A 19,193-nucleotide genomic window follows, 5' to 3' on the forward strand; every position below is an offset into this window, starting at 1 on the left:
ATTCCTCCGTTCAGATCTTCCCTAGAGCAGTGATGTTTTGGGGCTGTTGCTGGGTAACACGGACTTTTAACTCCCTCCAAAGGTTTTCTATGGGGTTGAGATCTGGAGACTGGCTAGGCCACTCCAGGACCTTGAAATGCTTCTTACAAAGCCACTCCTTCGTTGCCTGGGCAGTGTGCATCGTTGTCATACTGAAAGACCCAGCCACGTTACATCTTCAATGCCCTTGCTGATGTAAGGAGGTTTTCACTCAAAATCTCACGATACATGTCCCATTCATTCTTTCCTTTTACACGGATCAGTCGTCCTGGTCCCTTAGCAGAAAAACAGCCCCAAAGCATATGTTTCCACCCCCATGCTTCACAGTAGGTATGGTGTTCTTTGGATGGAACTCAGCATTCTTTTTCCTCCAAACATGACGAGTTGAGGTTTTACCAAAAGTTCTACTTTTGGTTTCATTTGACCATATGACATTCTTCCAATACTCTTCTGGATCATCCAAATGCTCTCGATCAAACTTTAGAAGGGCCCAGACATTTACTGACTTAAGCAGGGGGACACATCTGGCACTGCATGATTTGAGTCCCTGGTGGTGTAGTGTGTTACTGATGGTAGCCTTTTGTTACTTTGGTCCCAGCTCTCTGCAGGTCATTCACTAGGTCCCCCCGTGTGGTTCTGGGATTTTTGCTTACCGTTCTTGTGATCATTTTGACACCACGGGGTGAGATCTTAGGTGGAGCCCCAGATTGAGGGAGATTATCAGTGGCCTTGGATGTCTTCCATTTTCTATTAATTGCTCCCACAGTTGATTTGTTTCACATCAAGCTGCTTGCCTATTGCAGATTCAGTCTTCCCAGCCTGGTACAGGTCTACAATTTTGTTTCTGGTGTCCTTCGAGAGCTCTTTGGTCTTGGCCATAGTGGAGTTTGGAGTGTGACTGTTGTGGACAGGTGTCATTTATACTGATAACAAGTTCAAACAGGTGCCATTAATACAAGTAATGAGTGGAGGACAGAGGAGACTCTTAAAGAAGTTGTTACAGGTCTGTGAGAGACAGAAATCTTGCTTGTTTGTAGGTGACCAAATACTTATTTCCCACTATAATTTGCAAATAAATTCTTTACAAATCATACAATGGGAATTTTTCCCCCCTCATCATGTCTCTCATAGTTGAGGTATACCTATGATGAAAATTACAGGCCTCTCATCTTTTTAAGTGGGCGAACTTGCACAATTGGTGGCTGACTAAATGCTTTCTCGCACTTCATTGGGGGAAACCTTACTGATGGGTATATGCTCTTGCCACTATGAGGTGCTGACACTAGGAAGAAAAAAAAGTCGGCTCCTCCCTGGCAGGATATACCCGCCCACTGGAAGTGAGGTAATCAGTCTTAGCTAGTGTCAGCAGGAGGCAAGACACAGGTCTGGGAGCTCCCCAGACCTGGTCTTTTTTTTCTTATTTTCTAGTAAGGGCTGTTTAGTTTGGTTCTTTACTTCCTTTTGTTTTCTTTTTTTCAGGTGGGGGTTCAGGAGCATGGCTATACCTATTCCCCCCATATTCGGCTAAGGGGCACGGGCATAGAATTCAAAATGCACCGTTAACCCCTTCCCGCCAACGGTCAGCGTCTGGGGTCGCACCTTGGGTCCAGGATCCCCTATTTTCCCTGCTTATCCTGTCTGTCGCAGCATGACGTGATGTAGGTGCCTAAAAGTCTGGCTGAAGACATCTTTAGGTGAGTATGGCGGGTATGAGGTAAGTATATTCCCCACTCTCCTACCACCGCTATCCCTATGGAGCCCTTAATTTCTGGGGTCTCTCTTTGGGACAGGGACTTCTCTCCTTTTTATTTTATCTTGGAAGTAGGGAGCTCTAATTTTTTCTTCAGTGCCGGGGCAGTCCTCCCTCTCCCTTTCTGCTGCGCTGCGATCACGCGGCCGGTGTTTTTTACTTTCACTTCGGGATGCCGGCCGCAGCAGGCTTTTGCGGCAGCTCCCTGTGCTTATTGCGCCACAGTCACGGCTCTCAACTCCTCCAGCACAGCGCTGGCCGACGGGAGCCATAATGGTGGCAGGTAGCTCCACACCCCTTCTTCCCGAGTTCAGAGCAGGAAACTGAAGGTCAACGGTGGGAGACTCTCTCCCTACTCTGGCCGCGCTGTCTCGGAGCGCCGACAGGGGAGGACCTGTGCCTCTCCTTACGGAGATTAGCTCCGCCCCTCTCCTCCCCGCAGCGAGCTCTCCAGTCTTGGCGCTGCAGGAGTCTTAAGTTCTACCAGGGATGTCAGTGGCTGTATCTGTCCTCTGACTCCCTGGTTCGGGGCTGTAGTCTTCTAGCCGGCGGGACCCTTCCCAGCAGGGCATCGCTGCTCTCCCACAGGATGGACGGAGGGACTCAGAACTTTGCTCCGCCCCCGTCCTTTCTCCTTCAGAGCGGGACCCGTCTCTCTCGCAGCCTTTTCTGGTGAGGGGAAGACATTGCTCCACTGTCCTTCCCCACACAGGTGCCGGCGGGCATGTTGCTGACGGGGACTCAGTACATATCACCATCCACCCTTACAGTAGTAAAGTGGAATTCTATTCCCCACCCCGGCTGGTCATTCTTTTGGAGGTGGGGGAGTGAGCATAGCTCCACCTTCCTTCCCTCCTCACAACCCTTCCCCCAGGAGGTGGAAAGCACACAAAAAAAAAAAAAAACTGTGAATCTCTTCTGCTGGTCTTTAAGGCTATTTAGGGGATGTTGGCGCCCTATTGTGGCCTATAATTTGATTGGGCCTTCTTCTTTTCCATGCACCCTTGTGGTCTCTGGGGACACACAATTGTAGCCGTAACCTGTGCTATCTATCGCTTTTCGGCCTATTGGCTAAGATCAAGTGCCGTGTAGGTTCTTATCAGTTTTATATCTGATACTTCCCCTATCCGGGGACCATATATTAAATGGATTTCTCAGTACATGGGCCGATGTGGAAGCTTGCTTCCGTTGCCCCATACATTGACCCGCTGTGGTGGTATCTTCGGGTACAGTACACACACAAAAATACTGATAATCTGCCGGGCTTTTTTTTCTGGGGGGGGGGCGCCTTGCTGTCTCGTTCACCCTGTATGGGTCCTTATCGTACACACTGCATTGATTCAGTTGAGATATGCCTCTGGCATTCCTGCTTTCACCAGGTTTCTCACACATTCATGACTCACTGTGGCGGGTCGTGCCGGGGATTTCATGATTCCTTGGAAGGATACTGGGGTTACAGTCAGGACTGTTTCTCCTCTACCACCGGTTGTCATGACATGTTTGCCATGTCCGCAGGTGTTCTTGACATGTTCCCTCCTCCACAGGCTCCCTCATCTGCGGCTTCTGCCCGGATCCCCACGTCCAGTGCGAGGTCTCCATGGAAGTGTCCCTGCGTGGCCATGGATTACACCTGCTCTCATAGGCCACAGAGTGTCACCTGTCATTTATCTCACAACTGCCGCATCCGCGACTGGATTTCGGTACCCCACTATCAGTGCGAGGCGACAGCTGGTGTGCACTGTTGTCTACATGGACCCATACCAGTAAGCCAGACAGTGGTCTGCATGGTTTTTCTCTGCCGCCTGTCGCTTTTCCAATTGCTGAAGTATCTACAGCTGTAGTTCCGGTACCCCACTACTAGTGCGAGGTGACCGCTGGAGTGCACCGTTGTCTACATGGACCCATAGCAGTAAGCCAGACAGTGTCTGTTTTCTCTGCTGCCGGTCACTTCTCCAACGGCTGAAGGGTCTACGGCTGCAGTTCCGGTACCTCACTGCTAGTTTACAGTGTCAGAGTGACCTGGCGTGTCCTGTGGACCCTATGCTGGAGGAAGGGGATACAATCCACTGCTCCTAAGCCTCCCCTTAATCTCCCAGGGTGATGGGGATTCTGTTCATGGCTTCTAGGCTTCACTGCCTTTCCACATGCATCAGGGGGCCCAGTTATTGCTATCTGATTGTGTCCCCTTATCATCAGCGCCTGAAGGGGCACTTAATACACCAGACCGTTGTCTACACAGTTTCCTCCGCTGTCGGTCTCCCATCTCTGGGCTGCCACGTGCAACTGTCAGAGGGTTCCTGCAGGCAAGGGTCTGCTGACAGTCAGCCAGTCTTCGTCTGCATGGTCTCCTACACACCGGGTCGTCCATAAGTTTTGGCCGCATTCCTGTGCCCTACTGTCTGTTGGAGGTTTCGAAGAAGTGTTCCTGTGTACTCATGAATCCTCCACCTGTCAGCCGGACGGTTGTCTCCGTAGTTTCCTGCTACATCTGGTCAAATACCATACACTTCACACTGTGTGGTGGAAGTTCTGGTAACCCATTGCTCAGGTGGAGTTCCAAGTGGGTCTCCCCATGTCGCTCCATGAGCACTCTGCAATGCGCCACATGCTGATTTGTGGGGTTTCCTAAGTTATCAGGTCCTTCTCCACATGCCTGCCGAGCTGACTGCTCAAGGCTGGTAGCCCACTTTTAGTGTGTGGTTCTGGATGCGGGACCCGGTGTGGCCATGGTCTCCATGCCAGGTAGCCAGACTGTGTCTGCATGGATTTCGAATTCACCAGGTCACCTTCCCCATTCCTGCCATGGCCGCAGTCCGGTGACTCCTTCCATGTGAAGTTCAACAAAGTGGGCCTATGGGTTCATGGGACCTCTTCTGGGTCTGCATTTTTCCTGCCCCACATGCATCCCTCATCTCTTGCATCTGTGACAGCAGTCCAGGGGTGTAGCACCATTGGGAGTTGGGATGTGGGCATCTCCTGCAGGTTCCATGGCTTTTCATGGCTACAGCTGCACTCTCTGTTCCCCTTTTCTAGGAGTGCCGCGTTGGTCTGCTAGGGGCATGGTGGTGACACACCATTGGGTGCTGTGTTTTCCATTCTTCCGGACTTTGGAATGTCTGCGGTTTCCTTCGTGTCTGCAGTTTGGTTCCCCTCTACTATCATGAGGTAACCATGTCAGTGTCCCTACGTATGCTAGGTCCCCTGCACATGTAGAGTCCCCTCCTCTTCTGCTCCCTCCCTTCTGCTCAATGTGGTGTGCCTCGGGCCTTCCTGTGGTCTTGTTGTGCAGTCCTGCGACGGTTGAGCTCCTCTGTTCTGGTAGGGGGCCTGTTGGGGCGACATTTTCAGTTCAGGCCCCCACTGCCTCGAGGTATTTTCCTGGTTTCCTGTGCAAGGTGGCTCAGGCGTCTGCTCTATTGCCTTCGACACATTTAGGATGGCTCAATTAGCACCTACCTGGTCCATGGTTTCACCCCATTGGGGTGTTCCTCTCAACGATGTTGGTTACTGTGTACGTGTGTTTCTTACACGTCTTGGTTTCTTTGCCCAGCACCTGTTTCCAGGATTCCGATCTCTTCATATCTCTGTATGTCGTCGTAGGGTTCCTGGGGGACTACGTCCACTCAGTATTTTGTCCTGTTGCCATCAGACTTCTGTCTTGGTTGACTTCTCCTTGGTGGGCGGGTATATCCTGCTAGGGAGGAGCTGACTTTTTTTTTTCTTCCTAGTGTCAGCGCTTCCTAGTGGCAAGAACATATACCCATCAGTAAGGTGTCCCCCAATGAAGGCTACGAGAAAGAGATTTTGCGATAAGCACAAAAAAAATCTCCTTTTTGCCCCACTGTATGTATCCAAACTGCCTCATTTCCTCTCCTTTCTTTTTCTTGTTTTTATCAAATCTTTGTTTTTGATTATTTAATAAAGTATGTTCATGTGTTTGTATTAACCTTTTGTAGCTGGTCCTTACTTTGGTGTTTATTATCCGGGGAAGCATGCGGCATGGCGCTCTACTCTCAGGCTGGCCGAGAAATCCATACATAGACGTCTATGCAAAGAAATGGAGCAGTACTTTTCACTGTAGTTATGTGTTTGCTTTTCTTATTTTTTTTATTTTCACCACAGGTAAGCAATAGTGCTTTATCAGAAGAAGCTGTTCTTGGATTCGAATACGGCATGAGTATAGAAAGTCCTAAGTTGCTGCCAATTTGGGAGGCACAGTTTGGAGATTTCTTCAATGGAGCACAGATAATGTTTGACACCTTCATTTCTGGAGGTAGGATGCTATTAAATGTCTTTCAAGTGTACCTCCTATTATATGGAGAAATGATTATAGTCCAGGAGTATTCACAACAACATTTTTTTTTCTCCTAAATGGCTTATGTTGTCAATTCTGATTCTAACTAGCAGCATGGATTGCCTACAGCCTGTGCTCCATTGTCTCCTTGGAGGCAATATAAAGTACAATTTAGTGCAGTTGTATGTAATGGGATTCTGCAAAGGCAGCTGTACCAAACACTCTTAGTGGTAAATTATGGAATCATTGAAAATCCCATCCTTTAGGTGTCTGATGTGAGCACTGGCTATTTTTTCATTAAAGGGGTGGAAACTTTTTTTTTTAAATCAACTGGTGCAAGAAAGTTAAACAGATTTGTAAATCACTTATATTAAAAAAATCTTAATCCTTCCAGTACTTTTTAGAGGCTGTATACTAAAGAGAAATCCAAAAAAGAAATGCATTTCCTGTGATGTCCTGACCACAGTGCTCTCTGTTGACCTCTGCTGTCCATTTTAGGAACTGTCCAGAGAAGGAAAAAATCCCCATAGCAAACATATGCTTCTCTGGACAGTTCCTAAAAGGGACAGCAGAGGTCAGCAGAGAGCACTGTGGTCAGGACATCACAGGAAATGCATTTCTTTTTGGATTTCTCTTTAGTATACAGCCTCTAAAAAGTACTGGAAGGATTAAGATTTTTTTTTAATAGAAGTGATTTACAAATCTGTTTAACTTTCTGGCACCCGCATAGATTATGTAATGGGCAACCTTTTTCTATTGTTTTAGGATTCCACAGAGACATATTCCTCTACAAGGGTGTCAGACCACTCCTCCTTAATACTGCTACTCACAGTACCAGCCCCCTTTACTTTACATAGTTGGAAACCCTTTCTGGTTAAGCCATTTTGGTTCGCATGATAAAATACCTGATAAATTGCAAGTATATTTTCAGGATCATTCCTCCCTTTAACAATAACCTGATCCTCTGGCAGAATATTTAAAGACTGTCTTATGGGATTGCTTACACTAATCCATTTCTTACCTAAAGCAGAGATTGCCAAGAAAGAGAGGAATTTGGAAGCAAGGTGGCCCATCTGTAATGTATGAACATAGCTAAAGCTGAAACGTATAAACGTAGCTGAAAAAAGAGATTTTGGCTATCTCAGGGGAAGCAATATTCCTCTTGCAATTTATTATTCCCAATAAATAAATATATGGAACATTAAGTTGGAATGGTATTTCTAGCACATGTGGACCCCTGTTATCGCTAAGTATCTGGGGGAAAATTTCATTTAATGTTTTGGTTCAAGCATGATTATTAGAGGCATGTGCCATTTTAGGATTTATTTGTGATTACCTGAATCTTTGGTGTTACGTATGGCTTTCAGACCCTATGAATTAGTTAGCCTTATGGTCACATTATCTATGCTAACGATTTGGGCCAGATTATGAGCCTATATGTTGTACATTCATGTAAATGACGTATTTATCGGGTATACCACGCACCGGCCTATAACACGCACCCTAATTTTTCCAAGGAAATTTGGGTAAAAAAGTTTTAAATGAGGGTGTGTGTATACCCGGAAAAACTCTGGCACCGCAAAAGCCGCTGCTGTTCAATGATTTAAATCATGTAACTGCAGCTGTTTCTGCGGGGCCAGAGTCCCGCTGCCCGATTCCCTCCCCATCCCCGGCTTTCATATTTACCTGTCCTGGGGCGCGCTCCTGCAGGCTCTGGTGGTGTCATGCACTGTTGCTGTGCAGCTGCACAATGACCAGTGACGTCGCGTTGAGGACGTCACTCGTCAGCGCACAGCGACAGCACAGGACGCCGCCTGAGCCTGCAGGAGCGTGCCCCAGGACAGGTAAATATGAAAGACAGGGAGGGAATCGGGTGGTGGCGGGATTCTGGCCCTGCAGAAACGGCCACTTTAAATCATTGAACCGCAGTGGCTTTTGCGGGGCCAGAAGGAGTTTATCTGTGTATAATACGCAGATAGACTTTAAGCTAAAAATTTTGCTTAAAAAATGTGTGTTATACGCCGATAAATCCGGTAGTTACTTTTGCTCTCTGTTTTGGGATACACTTTCTCTTTATTAGTGGTGGCTTTTAACGCATATCAATAAAGAATTATTTTAGATACTTCCAGTTTATTATTTGTGTCACAGCTACAAGCCAGACAGCTCAGCTGATATAGAGATGTGTGAAGTATGGCTAATAGCCATATTAGAAAGTAATAGTCAAATAATAGTCCTCTAAAAAAGTCTGATAAAAGTTAGAATTGCCCCTTTTCCCATTTTTCAAATGACATAAGCCTAAACACATGTGGAAAGATCTTATATACTTCCTCTTTGGGAAAGCTGTTTTACCTTGCCATTTGTATTTTTATACTTCCAGAACTAAGGAAAAATTCTTCAACGTCCAACTCCTATTTAGTATTTTAGAATTTTATTGAAAGGTACCAAAGTGACAATATGGGGGAGATTTATCAAAACCTGTGCGAAGGATAAATGGAACAGTGGCCCATAGCAACCAATGAGATTCTTAAATTTCTAAAAAATGAAACAAGCTATCTGGTTGCTATGGGCAACTGGTACATTTTTTCCTCTGCACAGGTTTTGATAAATTCCCCCTCAGTGACTTTAAATGCCTTACTACATTGCTTACATTTAATTTATTTTTTTTTTTTTTTGGTAAAATAGGTGAGGCAAAGTGGCTTTTACAGAGTGGCCTTGTGATTCTACTTCCACATGGTTATGATGGTGCTGGTCCAGAACATTCTTCCTGTCGCATTGAACGCTTTTTACAGGTAATCCCAAATCTATCAACGGTTTAAATAATTGCACAATGTAACTACAGCAATTTTTTTTTTTTTTTTTAAATCAAGTAAAAGGAGTACTAAGTGGAATTTTTTATTGTTTCATTGTGCCCTGGCTGCAAAAAGTAAAATAAAAAACTTTAATGAGTCAGTCTCCAGGGTGCGGAAGAAGACAAGTCCCAGAAGACAAGTCCCAGAAGACAGAAGAGTGATATAGGCACACCGGGGGAGTTGCGGAAAGTGAGTTAAAGTTTGTTGTTTTCCTTTTTGCAGCCAGGACACAATGGAACTATAAAAAAAAAAAAAAAAAAATATTTCACTGGAGTACTCCTTTAACCCCTTAAGGACTGAGCCCTTTTTCACCTTAAAGGACAACTGTAGTGGTCAAAAATCCCTGCCCAAATGTTCCCCAAACAAAAGTTATACAATTCAGTCAATTAGTCCTATTTACCTATATGCAGCCGTTTCTGAGATATTAGAGTTGCCAGCATAGCCCAGTAGTCCTGCGTCCGTCCCCTATTCATTACATTGCAGCCGCCATCTTGGGGACGGAAATCTCTTCCTCCCAGCAGTGTTTGTGCTCCCCCTAGCCTCTGTCAGCTCCTCCCTGCTTATGCATATGCATGAGCGGGTGCTTTCTGAGGCAGCCATAGGCTCATCCTCAGAAACGCCCCTATCTGTAAGATTCAAGCAGGGGGAGAATGAGGACGTCCACAGCTCCTCCCCCCTCCCCTGCTCTGTCTACATAGGACCTCACTTATCACGGGGAGGACTCAAGTCTTCATGGGGGAAACACAGAGCAAACCACAGAGCAGGGAGGGGAGGACGTGTGTGTGAAGGAGAAATATTACACTGCACGGGCTGGTGGTGTATAGACTACAGGGAATAAATATCATACTGGAGATGATTCTGTGTGTGAGGGGGGGGGACTACTGAATGACACATGCTGGGAGTTGTAGTCCCTGTTATGTGTGTGTGTATGCCAGTGTTTCCCAACCAGGGAATGCTGGTAGTAGTAGTTTTGCAACATCTGGAGGCACCCTGGTTGGGAAACACTGGTGTATGAACTACAACTCCCAGGAGATTACAGAGATACAATAGAGGTGTTGGTGAACTACAACCCCCAGGAAACTACAGAGATACAATAGAGGTGTTGGTGACATACAACTCCCAGGAGACTACAGAGATACAATACAGGTGTTGGTGAACTACAACTCCCAGCCAGGAGACTACAGAGATACAATATAGGTGTTGGTGAACTACAACTCCCAGGAGACTACAGAGATACAATATAGGTGTTGGTGAACTACAACCCCCAGGAGACTACAGAGATACAATAGAGGTGTTGGTGAACTACAACTCCCAGGAGACTACAGAGATACAATATAGGTGTTGGTGAACTACAACTCCCAGGAGACTACAGAGATACAATATAGGTGTTGGTGAACTACAACTCCCAGCCAGGAGACTACAGAGATACAATATAGGTGTTGGTGAACTACAACTCACAGGAGACTACAGAGATACAATACAGGTGTTGGTGAACTACAACTCCCAGCCAGGAGACTACAGAGATACAATATAGGTGTTGGTGAACTACAACTTCCAGGAGACTACAGAGATACAATATAGGTGTTGGTGAACTACAACCCCCAGGAGACTACAGAGATACAATAGAGGTGTTGGTGAACTACAACTCCCAGGAGACTACAGAGATACAATATAGGTGTTGGTGAACTACAACCCCCAGGAGACTACAGAGATACAATATAGGTGTTGGTGAACTACAACTCCCAGGAGACTACAGAGATACAATATAGGTGTTGGTGAACTACAACTCCCAGGAGACTACAGAGATACAATATAGGTGTTGATGAACTACAACCCCCAGGAGATTACAGAGATACAATATAGGTGTTGGTGAACTACAACACCCAGGAGACTACAGAGATACAATAGAGGTGTTGGTGAACTACAACTCCCAGGAGACTCCTGATACAATAGAGGTGTTGGTGAACTACAACACCCAGGAGACTACAGAGGTACAATAGAGGTGTTGGTGAACTACAACTCCCAGGAGACTACAGAGATACAATAGAGGTGTTGGTGAACTACAACTCCTTTATACACTCAAACAGCAGAAAGCTGACACGGCATGCTTGGATGTATAGTCTTACAACAGCTGGAGTCACCTCTGCAACTCCAAGCATGCACATACAGCAGAAAGCTGACAGGGCATGCTGGGATGTATAGTCTTACAACAGCTGGAGTCACCTCTGCAACTCCAAGCATGCACATACAGCAGAAAGCTGACAGGGCATGCTGGGATTTGTAGTCTTGCAACAGCTGGAGGCACCACTGGAATTCCCAGCATGCCCGAACAGCATATAAAATAACTGGGCATGCTTGGAGTTGTAGTTGTGAAAAAGATGGAGGGACCCCTATCAGGACAGTTTTATAGACAAACAATTATGTTTTTTTACCATTTTTACTTTCACTCTCCACTCTCCAGTGCCCACACTACAGTGAGCATGGAGGCAGCTGCTTCATCACTGGACAGGAGCCAGCATGGGGAGGGGGAGATGAGCAGAAGGGGAGGGTGTATGCATAGGGAAGGGAGATGTGGGCGTTACAATATAATAATAATTTGCTCGGGGGGATAGAACAGGGGGAGGGCAGCAGCTTACAGGAAGTAAGCACAAGGCATGATGGGAGATGTAGTTTTATTTTCACTTCTCCTCTGTAATTCGTGTGCTGATAACGGGAGAAAGACTGGGCCAATTTTGATGGGGGAGACATCGTTGGAAAGGTCTTTCAAAGACCTATTAAATGAGGTAAAAAAAAGTTTTTTTTTGCCCAGCACTGCAGATGTCCTTTAAGGACTGAGCTCTTTTTTGCAATTCTGACCACTGTCACTTTATGCATTAATAATAACTCTGGGATGCTTTTACCGATTATTCTGAGTCCGAGAGTTTTTTTTGTGACATATTTTACTTCAACATAGCGGTACATTTTTGTCGTTACTTGCTTTCTTGGTGAAAAATCACAAAATTTCATGAAAATTACGAAAAATTTGCATTATTCTAACCATGAAACTGTCTGCTTATAAGGAAATTGGATATTCCAAACACGTTTTATATTGATTCACAAATGCAGTATTCTACTTTATGTTGGCATCATAAAATTGACCTATTTTTACTTTTTGAAGACATTAGAGGGCTTCAAAGTATAGCAGCAATTTTCATGAAAATTTCAAAATCTGAATTTTTCAGGGATCAGTTAAGTTTGAACTGGATTTGAGGGGCCTTTCTGTGAGAAATACCCCATTATAGAAACTGCACCCCCTCAAATATTTAAAAATGAAATTCAAAAAGTGTGTTGACCCTTTAGGTGTTTCACAAGAATTGCAGCAAAATGGAGGAGAAAAATCTAAATCTGCATTTTTTACACTAACATTTTCTTGTAGCCCCATTTTTTTCATTTTTAAAAGTGGTATAAGGAGAAAAGCCCCCAAAATTTGTAGCCCAATTTCTCTCGAGTACGTAAATACCTCATATGTTGACATAAAGTGCTCTGCGGGCTCACAACGTGGCTCAAGAGGGAAAGAGCAACTGTAGGATTTTTGAAAAGGAATTTTGCTGTCATGGTTTTTGGGGGCCATGTTGCATTTAGGAAAGCCCCCATGGTGGCAGAACAGCAAAAAAAACCCCACATGGCATACTATTTTGGAAACTACACCCCTCAAGGAACGTAACAAGGGGTATAGTGAGCACACCCCACAGGTGTTTGATGCCTTTGCGTTGAAGTTGGACGTGAAAATGGAAAATTAATTTTTAACACTAAAATGATAGTGTTACCCCAAATTTTTCTTTTTCACAAGGGATAATAGGAGAAAATGGACTCCAAAATTTGAAGCCTAATTTCTCCTGATTAAGAACGCCCCATATGTGGACGTTAAGTGCTCTGCTGGTGCACTACAGTGCTCAGAAGAGAAGGAGCAAAGTTTGGCCTTTTGAAATTGAATTTTGCTGAAATGGTTTTTGGGGGGCATGTTGCATTTAGAAAGTCTCCAGGGTGCCAGAACAGCAACAATCCCCCCACATGGCATACTATTTTGGAAACTATACCCCTCAAGGAACGTAACAAGGGGTATAGTGAACCTTAACACCTCACAGGTGTTTGATGACTTTGCGTTGAAGCTGGACATGAAAATGGAAAATTTGATTTTTAACACTAAAATGATGGCGTTACCTCAAATTGTTCTTTTTTACAAGGGATAATAGGTGAAAATGGACCCCAAAGTTTGAAGCCCAATTTCTACTGATTAAGAAAACGCCCCATATGTGGATGTTAAGTGCTCTTCTGGCGCAGTACAGGTCTCAGAACAGAAGGAGCGCCATTGGACTTTTGGAGATAGAATTTTGCTGGAATTGAAGTCAGGGGCCATGTACATTTACACCCCATTTTGGAAACTACACCCCTCACAGAATGTAATGTAACATTTTTCATTTTCACGGACCACTGTTCAAAAATCTGTCAGACACCTGTGGGGTGTAAATGCCCTTATTAATTTCTGTGAGGGATGTAGTTTCCAAAATGGGGTCACATGTGGGGGGGTTCCACTGTTCTGGCACCATGGGGGCTTTGTAAACGTACATGGCCTTCAATTCCAGACACCTTCTCTCTCCAAAAGCCCAATGGCGCTCCTTCTCTTCTGAGCATTGTAGTTCGCCCGCAGAGCACTTTACGTCCACATATGGGGTATTTATATACTCAGAAAAATTGGTGTTACAAATTTTGGGGGCTTTTTTTCCTATTACCCCTTGTGAAAATGAAAAATTTGGGATAACCCCAGCATTCTAGTGAAGAAAATAAAATTTTTCATTTTCACGTCCAACTTTAACGGAAATTCGTCAAACACCTGTGGGGTGTTAAAGCTCACTATACCCCTTGTTACATTCCGTGAGGGGTGTAGTTTCAAAAATGGGGTCACGTGGTTTTTTTTTGTTTTTTTTTTTGCGTTTGTCAGAACCGCTGTAAAATAAGCCACCCCTGTGCAAATCACCAATTTAGGCCTCAAATGTACATAGTGCGCTCTCACTCCTGAGCCTTGTTGTGTGCCCGCAGAGCATTTTATGTCCACATATGGGGTATTTCTGTACTCAGGAGAAATTGCTTTAGAAATTTTGTGGGTCTTTTTTTTTTTCTTCCTTTCTTCTTGTGAAAATGAAAAGTATGGGCCAACACCAGAATGTAAGTGTAAAATTTTTTTTTTTTTTTTTTTTACACTGACAGGCTGGTGAAGACCCCAACTTTAAATGAGATATTTGCATAGGTACGGACCCGGATACAGGAGTTAGACTTGCCTCGGGTACCAAAATTACCCTAAGGCAGTGTTTCCCAAACAGGGCGCCTCCAGCTTTTGTAAAACTCCCTGCATGCCTGGACAGTCAATGGCTGTCCAGCAATACTGGGAGTTGTTGTTTTGCAACAGCTGGAGGCTGCGTTTTAGAAACCGTGCCGTACCAGAAGTTTCTCATTTATATTGTGGGGGGGGGGAACTGTGTAGGGGTATGTGTATATGTAGTGTTTTACCCTTTATTTTGTGTAGTGTAGTGTTTTTAGGGTACATTCAGACTGCCGAGGGATTACAGAGAGTTTCCCACTGGGAGTTTGAGCTGCAGCGGAAAATTTCCTGCATCTATAACTTGCAGCGAGAGACTAACTGTAAACTCCCGCCCGTGTGAATGTACCCTGTACATTCACATTGGGGGTGGGGGGGGGAACCTCCAGCTGTTGAAAAACTACAGCTCCCAGCATGCCCTCTGGCTGTCCGTGCATGCTGACGGTTGTGGTTATGCAACAGCTGGAGGCACACTGGTTGCAAAACACTGAGTTAGGTTGGGAAACATTGTCTGTTTCCTAACTCAGTGTTTCCCAACCAGTGTTCCTCCAGCTGTTGCAAAACTACAACTCCCAGCATGCGTGGTCTGTCAGTGCATGCTGGGAGTTATAGTTTTGCAACAGCTGGAGGCACACTGGTTGGGAAACACTGAGTTAGGAAACAGACAATGTTTCCCAACCAGTGTGCCTCCAGTTGTTCAAAATTACAGCTACCGACCAGGCATGCTGGGAGTTGTAGTTTTGCAACATCTGGAAGAGCACAGTTTGGAGACCACTATACAATGGTGCCCAAACGGTAGCGCTCCAGATGTTGCAAAACTACAACTCCAAGCATTGATGGGCAGTCTGAGCATGCTGAGAGTTGTAGTTTTGCAACATCTGGAGGGATACTGTTTGGGCACCACTGTATAGTGGTCTCCAAACTGTGGCCCTACAGATATTGCAAAACTACAACTCCCAGCATGCCCAGACAGCCTTTGGCTGTCTGGGCATGCTGGGAGTTGCAGTTTGTCAACCCCTAGAAGGCAGCAGTAAAGATCGCATTGCTGCTCCGCGTCATCGACTCCCTACCTCCGCCACAGATCTCCACTGATGCCACCGATAATCGCCGGTCCCCGCCTCAAGTCCCCAGGTACCGGCTACCATCTTCTCCCCCTCCCCACTCTGCCCGACATCCAGGGGCAGGCAGAGTGGGAGATTTCCATGGTAACCCCCCGCCTTCAACTGCCATTGGTCAGTAGTCATTACTGACTAATGGCAGGGGATAGGAGGTGGTGGCACTCCTAACCCTTAGGATGATCAGGGCTGTCACTGACAGCTCCGATCATCTCTATTTTCTGGGCGATCGGGTCATCAGAGACCTGAACAGACCGGAATTGCCGCAAATGGCCGAGCTGAATTGATTGTCGATTTGCGACGATCGCCGACATGGGGTGTCTCAGGACCCCCCCAGGCATTTGCGCGGGATGCCTGCTGAATGATTTCAGCAGGCATCCTGGTCCATGACCAGCTACCGGCGGAGATCGAAATTCCCACAGGTGTATCCATACGCCCTCAGTCCTTAAGGACTTTAAAACGGGGGCGTATGGATACACCCTCTGTCCTTAAGGGGTTAAAGGGATCCTCTGCCCACAGGATATGTTATAAGTTTCTGATTGTGGGGGGCCCAGTGGACATGCAGATCACTGGGGGCCCCAGTGGTAGGACTCTCCTGGACCAAAAACGTATCTCCTTTTCTGAGGATAGGGGACAAGCTTTTTTTTTTTTCCCGGAGTACCCCTATGACTACCCGCCAGATAAATTTTTAGTTCTATGCTCAATCTATAAATGGTGACTTTTTTTCTTTTCTATATAGATGTGTGACAGCGCAGAAGAAGGAGTAGATGGTGATACAGTAAACATGTTCGTTGTTCACCCCACAACACCAGCACAGTATTTTCATTTGTTACGCCGACAAATGATAAGAAATTTTAGAAAACCTCTAATTGTGGCGTCTCCGAAAATGTTGCTCAGATATCCGGTAACCAGTTTTCTTCTCCATTTCAAATTTTGAAATTCTAACAATATGAAACTTTTTATTACTGTATGTAATCCTCCTTATGTTGCTTAAAGTTTTGGAATGTGTTTTAGCTTTAAGGATATAACTCACTGCTGGCTGCTTATATGCCCCTTAGGATTACAAAAAATAGCATTTTGGTTCAAGGTAATGGCATATTTTCATTAAAAGCATGGACCTTGTCTAGATCTGTTCAGGCATTCCCAAACAACTGCGTGTGTATTTTAAATACTTTTTCTCGGTTGGCTCCATTGGGGGGGGGGGCACAGGAACCGTGGGTATATCTTGCTGACACTAGGCAACATAAAAAAGTAAGTTGACCCCCTCCTGGCAGGATGTACCCCGCCTACTGGCCCTGAGCTAATCAGTTTTAGCGTAGTGTCAGTAGGAGGCAGATGCAGGTCTGGTGCTCTCCTTTTTGTAATTTTTTAGATTTGAATGTATAGTTAGTTTTTTCTTTCCTTTTATTGTTTTTTTCTAGGTTGGGGCGACAGGAGCATGGTGCTGCCTGATCCCCCACTCAGAGTATGGCCCATTAACCCCTTCCAGCCAGGTGGTTGTACCCTGGGTCTGGGTCCCCCTTTTTCCCCTACCTGCTTCGCTATGGTAGCCTGGCTTGTGCAGCGGGATGTTGAGCTGGCTGAAGACTCAATCAGGTGAGTATGCTCTCCGTGGGCGAGTATGTGCCGGATGAGTTGTTGGACGAGACCTGGAAGCACCCAGAGAAATGCTTCCAGAGGGCTAAAAAGCTTCAGGCTCTGTTCCCGTTTTTCTCAGGACGTGGTCTCCAGAAGGATTGCCCCCCCCACAGTGGTCCCTCCGGTGTCTCTCCTTTGTACTACCCTACCCTTGGCGGATGCAGCTTCTTTTAAGAACTTTGCAGACAAGCATATTGAGAACCTTGCCAAGTTTGCCTATGAAGTAGCGGGCTCTTCTTTGCTCCCAACGTTCGCTTCCACCTGGGTATCCAAATCTTTGTCGGCTTGGGCTTCCCAGCTTCGCCAGGGCATTTTGGCAAAAGCTCCTCCGGATGACCTAGCCGATCTGGCTCGCCGGGGATTACCGGTGTACCGCATCTCTCGAGTCTGCCTTCTGTGTGGCCTTTGCCTCTGGTAACCTGTTAGCCACTTGGCACTCCATGTGGCTTAAGGCCTGAAATACTGATGCAACTTCCAAAAAGTTTCTTACGGAACTGCCTTTTGCGGGTATTTGGTAAACGCCTAGATGAAATTATTTCTGAGGCAACAGAGGACAAGAGTTTCTTACTTCCGCAGAATAAGATATTTCGTGCTGCTTCCTGCCAAAAATCCTCTTCCTTTCAGCCCTTTTGATCCTTTGCACCGGGTTGCACTGAGAAGTCGGCGGCCTTGCAGTCTCGGAAGGCACCTTCCGTCAAGGATCGTCATTCCTGGAATTCGGATAACTGTTCTTCCCGCTTTGCCGCCAAGCCAGGGACTCTCAAGCCTGCCTCGTCCTGAAGGGGTGCCTGCATGGAGACCTGAGCAGATGTGTTTTAACTGAGCTCCTGCCATCCTGTTAATGTATCCTGTGACATCCCCTTCCATCCTGCTGTTTTGGGGTGCTAACCCCATCTGTCTGTCATCCTATACCCTGGGGTACCCCCGCTGTGTTTTTGGAAGTCGGGACTGCATTCATTGGAGTGCTGTGGACCTCGAGGAGGGAGGGCCCTGAAGCCCCAGCCTCGCCTGCGGAGTCACTGCCCAGCCTGAAGCTCCCACCTCGATCGGAGCGCGGCTCCCTGCCTGATCTAGGGCTCCCCTGCTGCTAGGACCCCTTTTGCTAGACCTGTAAGGTCCCCTCACCTGCTCAGAGCATCGCTGGAAGGGAAGTTAGGAGCAGCCCCTGTAGCCATGGCCTCCCCGGTCCGACCGCCATCTTGGGACTCCGGAGCCAGGGCCTTGCTGATCGATCCTCCTGCTGCCGGGGCCATCGCTGCCTCTGCACCCAGTGGTAATCAGTCCGACTCTGCTGCTGTGTGACCGCTGCCGGGAGCTGCCATGTACTGCCACGTGGCATCTGTGTGGAGGTGAGGTGAGGCTGCTCTGCAGCCGCGGTGTCGGCCGCCATCTTAAATCCCCGGACTGCCTCCAGGCTGCTTTTCTGTCTTCTGGTGGAGCTTCTGCCTGAGGGGAGAGGCTGTGCATTATTGAGAGTGAGGAGGGTGAGGATATCCACAGGGTGCCCCTTGCAGTGGTGGGGTGCTGGAATGAGCCGGGACATTGTACTCTTCCCCTGAAGACCTCCTGCTCTGCCTCCTTCTACTGAGAGCCTGCCAGCTCCCTGTCTTCTCTTTACTGGGACAGGGTTCCTAATCTCCCCTCTCTCTGCTGCTAGGGAGCCTCCTACTTCTTTGGTGTCTCCCTGCTGGGAGCCTGCCTGCAGGTCTTCACCTTTGGGGCTGTTGCCTGATTGCTGGGTGCTCTGGTCCCTCTCACCTGGCCCAGTGCTCTCCCTACCCCCTCCACTGTTGCTGGACTATATTAGTGCGGTGTCTAGCCTTTTCATTGGGTCCAGATTGTGGGACTCCCAGAGAAGTGTGAGGGACGGTATCCCATGGAATACATGGAATCTTGGCTAAAGGATGTTTTTGGGACTGACAACCTGACCCCGCTCTTTGCTGTGGAGAGTCCCTACTAGACCCTTCCCACTGGGGGGTCCGCCCCGGTCTATGCTTGTGAAGCTTCTACATTATTGGGATTGGGACTTGATTCTGCGGCTTGCTAGGGAAAAACAGCCTATCACAGTGGATGGTCATGTGATTTCCTTTTTTCCCTGACTTCTCAGCGGAGATGCAGAAGAAACGGGCTTCCTTCATTGACGTCAACAGACGGC

At 46.7% G+C, this 19,193-nt stretch overlaps 1 protein-coding gene and 1 non-coding gene across 2 annotated transcripts in view; both read left to right on the forward strand.

The window, feature by feature from the left end:
- DHTKD1 (dehydrogenase E1 and transketolase domain containing 1) overlaps nt 1-19,193 on the forward strand; it is a 72,769-nt gene that overhangs the window by 36,119 nt on the left and 17,457 nt on the right. Inside the window, exons 11-13 of the mRNA XM_056573321.1 lie at nt 5,912-6,062; nt 8,766-8,872; nt 16,140-16,304. Of these exons, the coding sequence (XP_056429296.1) occupies nt 5,912-6,062; nt 8,766-8,872; nt 16,140-16,304 (423 nt within the window). The remainder of the gene's footprint in view (nt 1-5,911; nt 6,063-8,765; nt 8,873-16,139; nt 16,305-19,193) is intronic.
- Nucleotides 2,841-3,031, forward strand: LOC130267979 (U2 spliceosomal RNA). The gene has a single exon (XR_008843357.1). It is a non-coding gene; the product is annotated as a U2 spliceosomal RNA (small nuclear RNA).

Source organism: Hyla sarda, chromosome 4 (genome assembly GCF_029499605.1).
Source record: "Hyla sarda isolate aHylSar1 chromosome 4, aHylSar1.hap1, whole genome shotgun sequence".
In the NCBI taxonomy this organism is placed as follows: Eukaryota; Metazoa; Chordata; class Amphibia; order Anura; family Hylidae; genus Hyla; species Hyla sarda.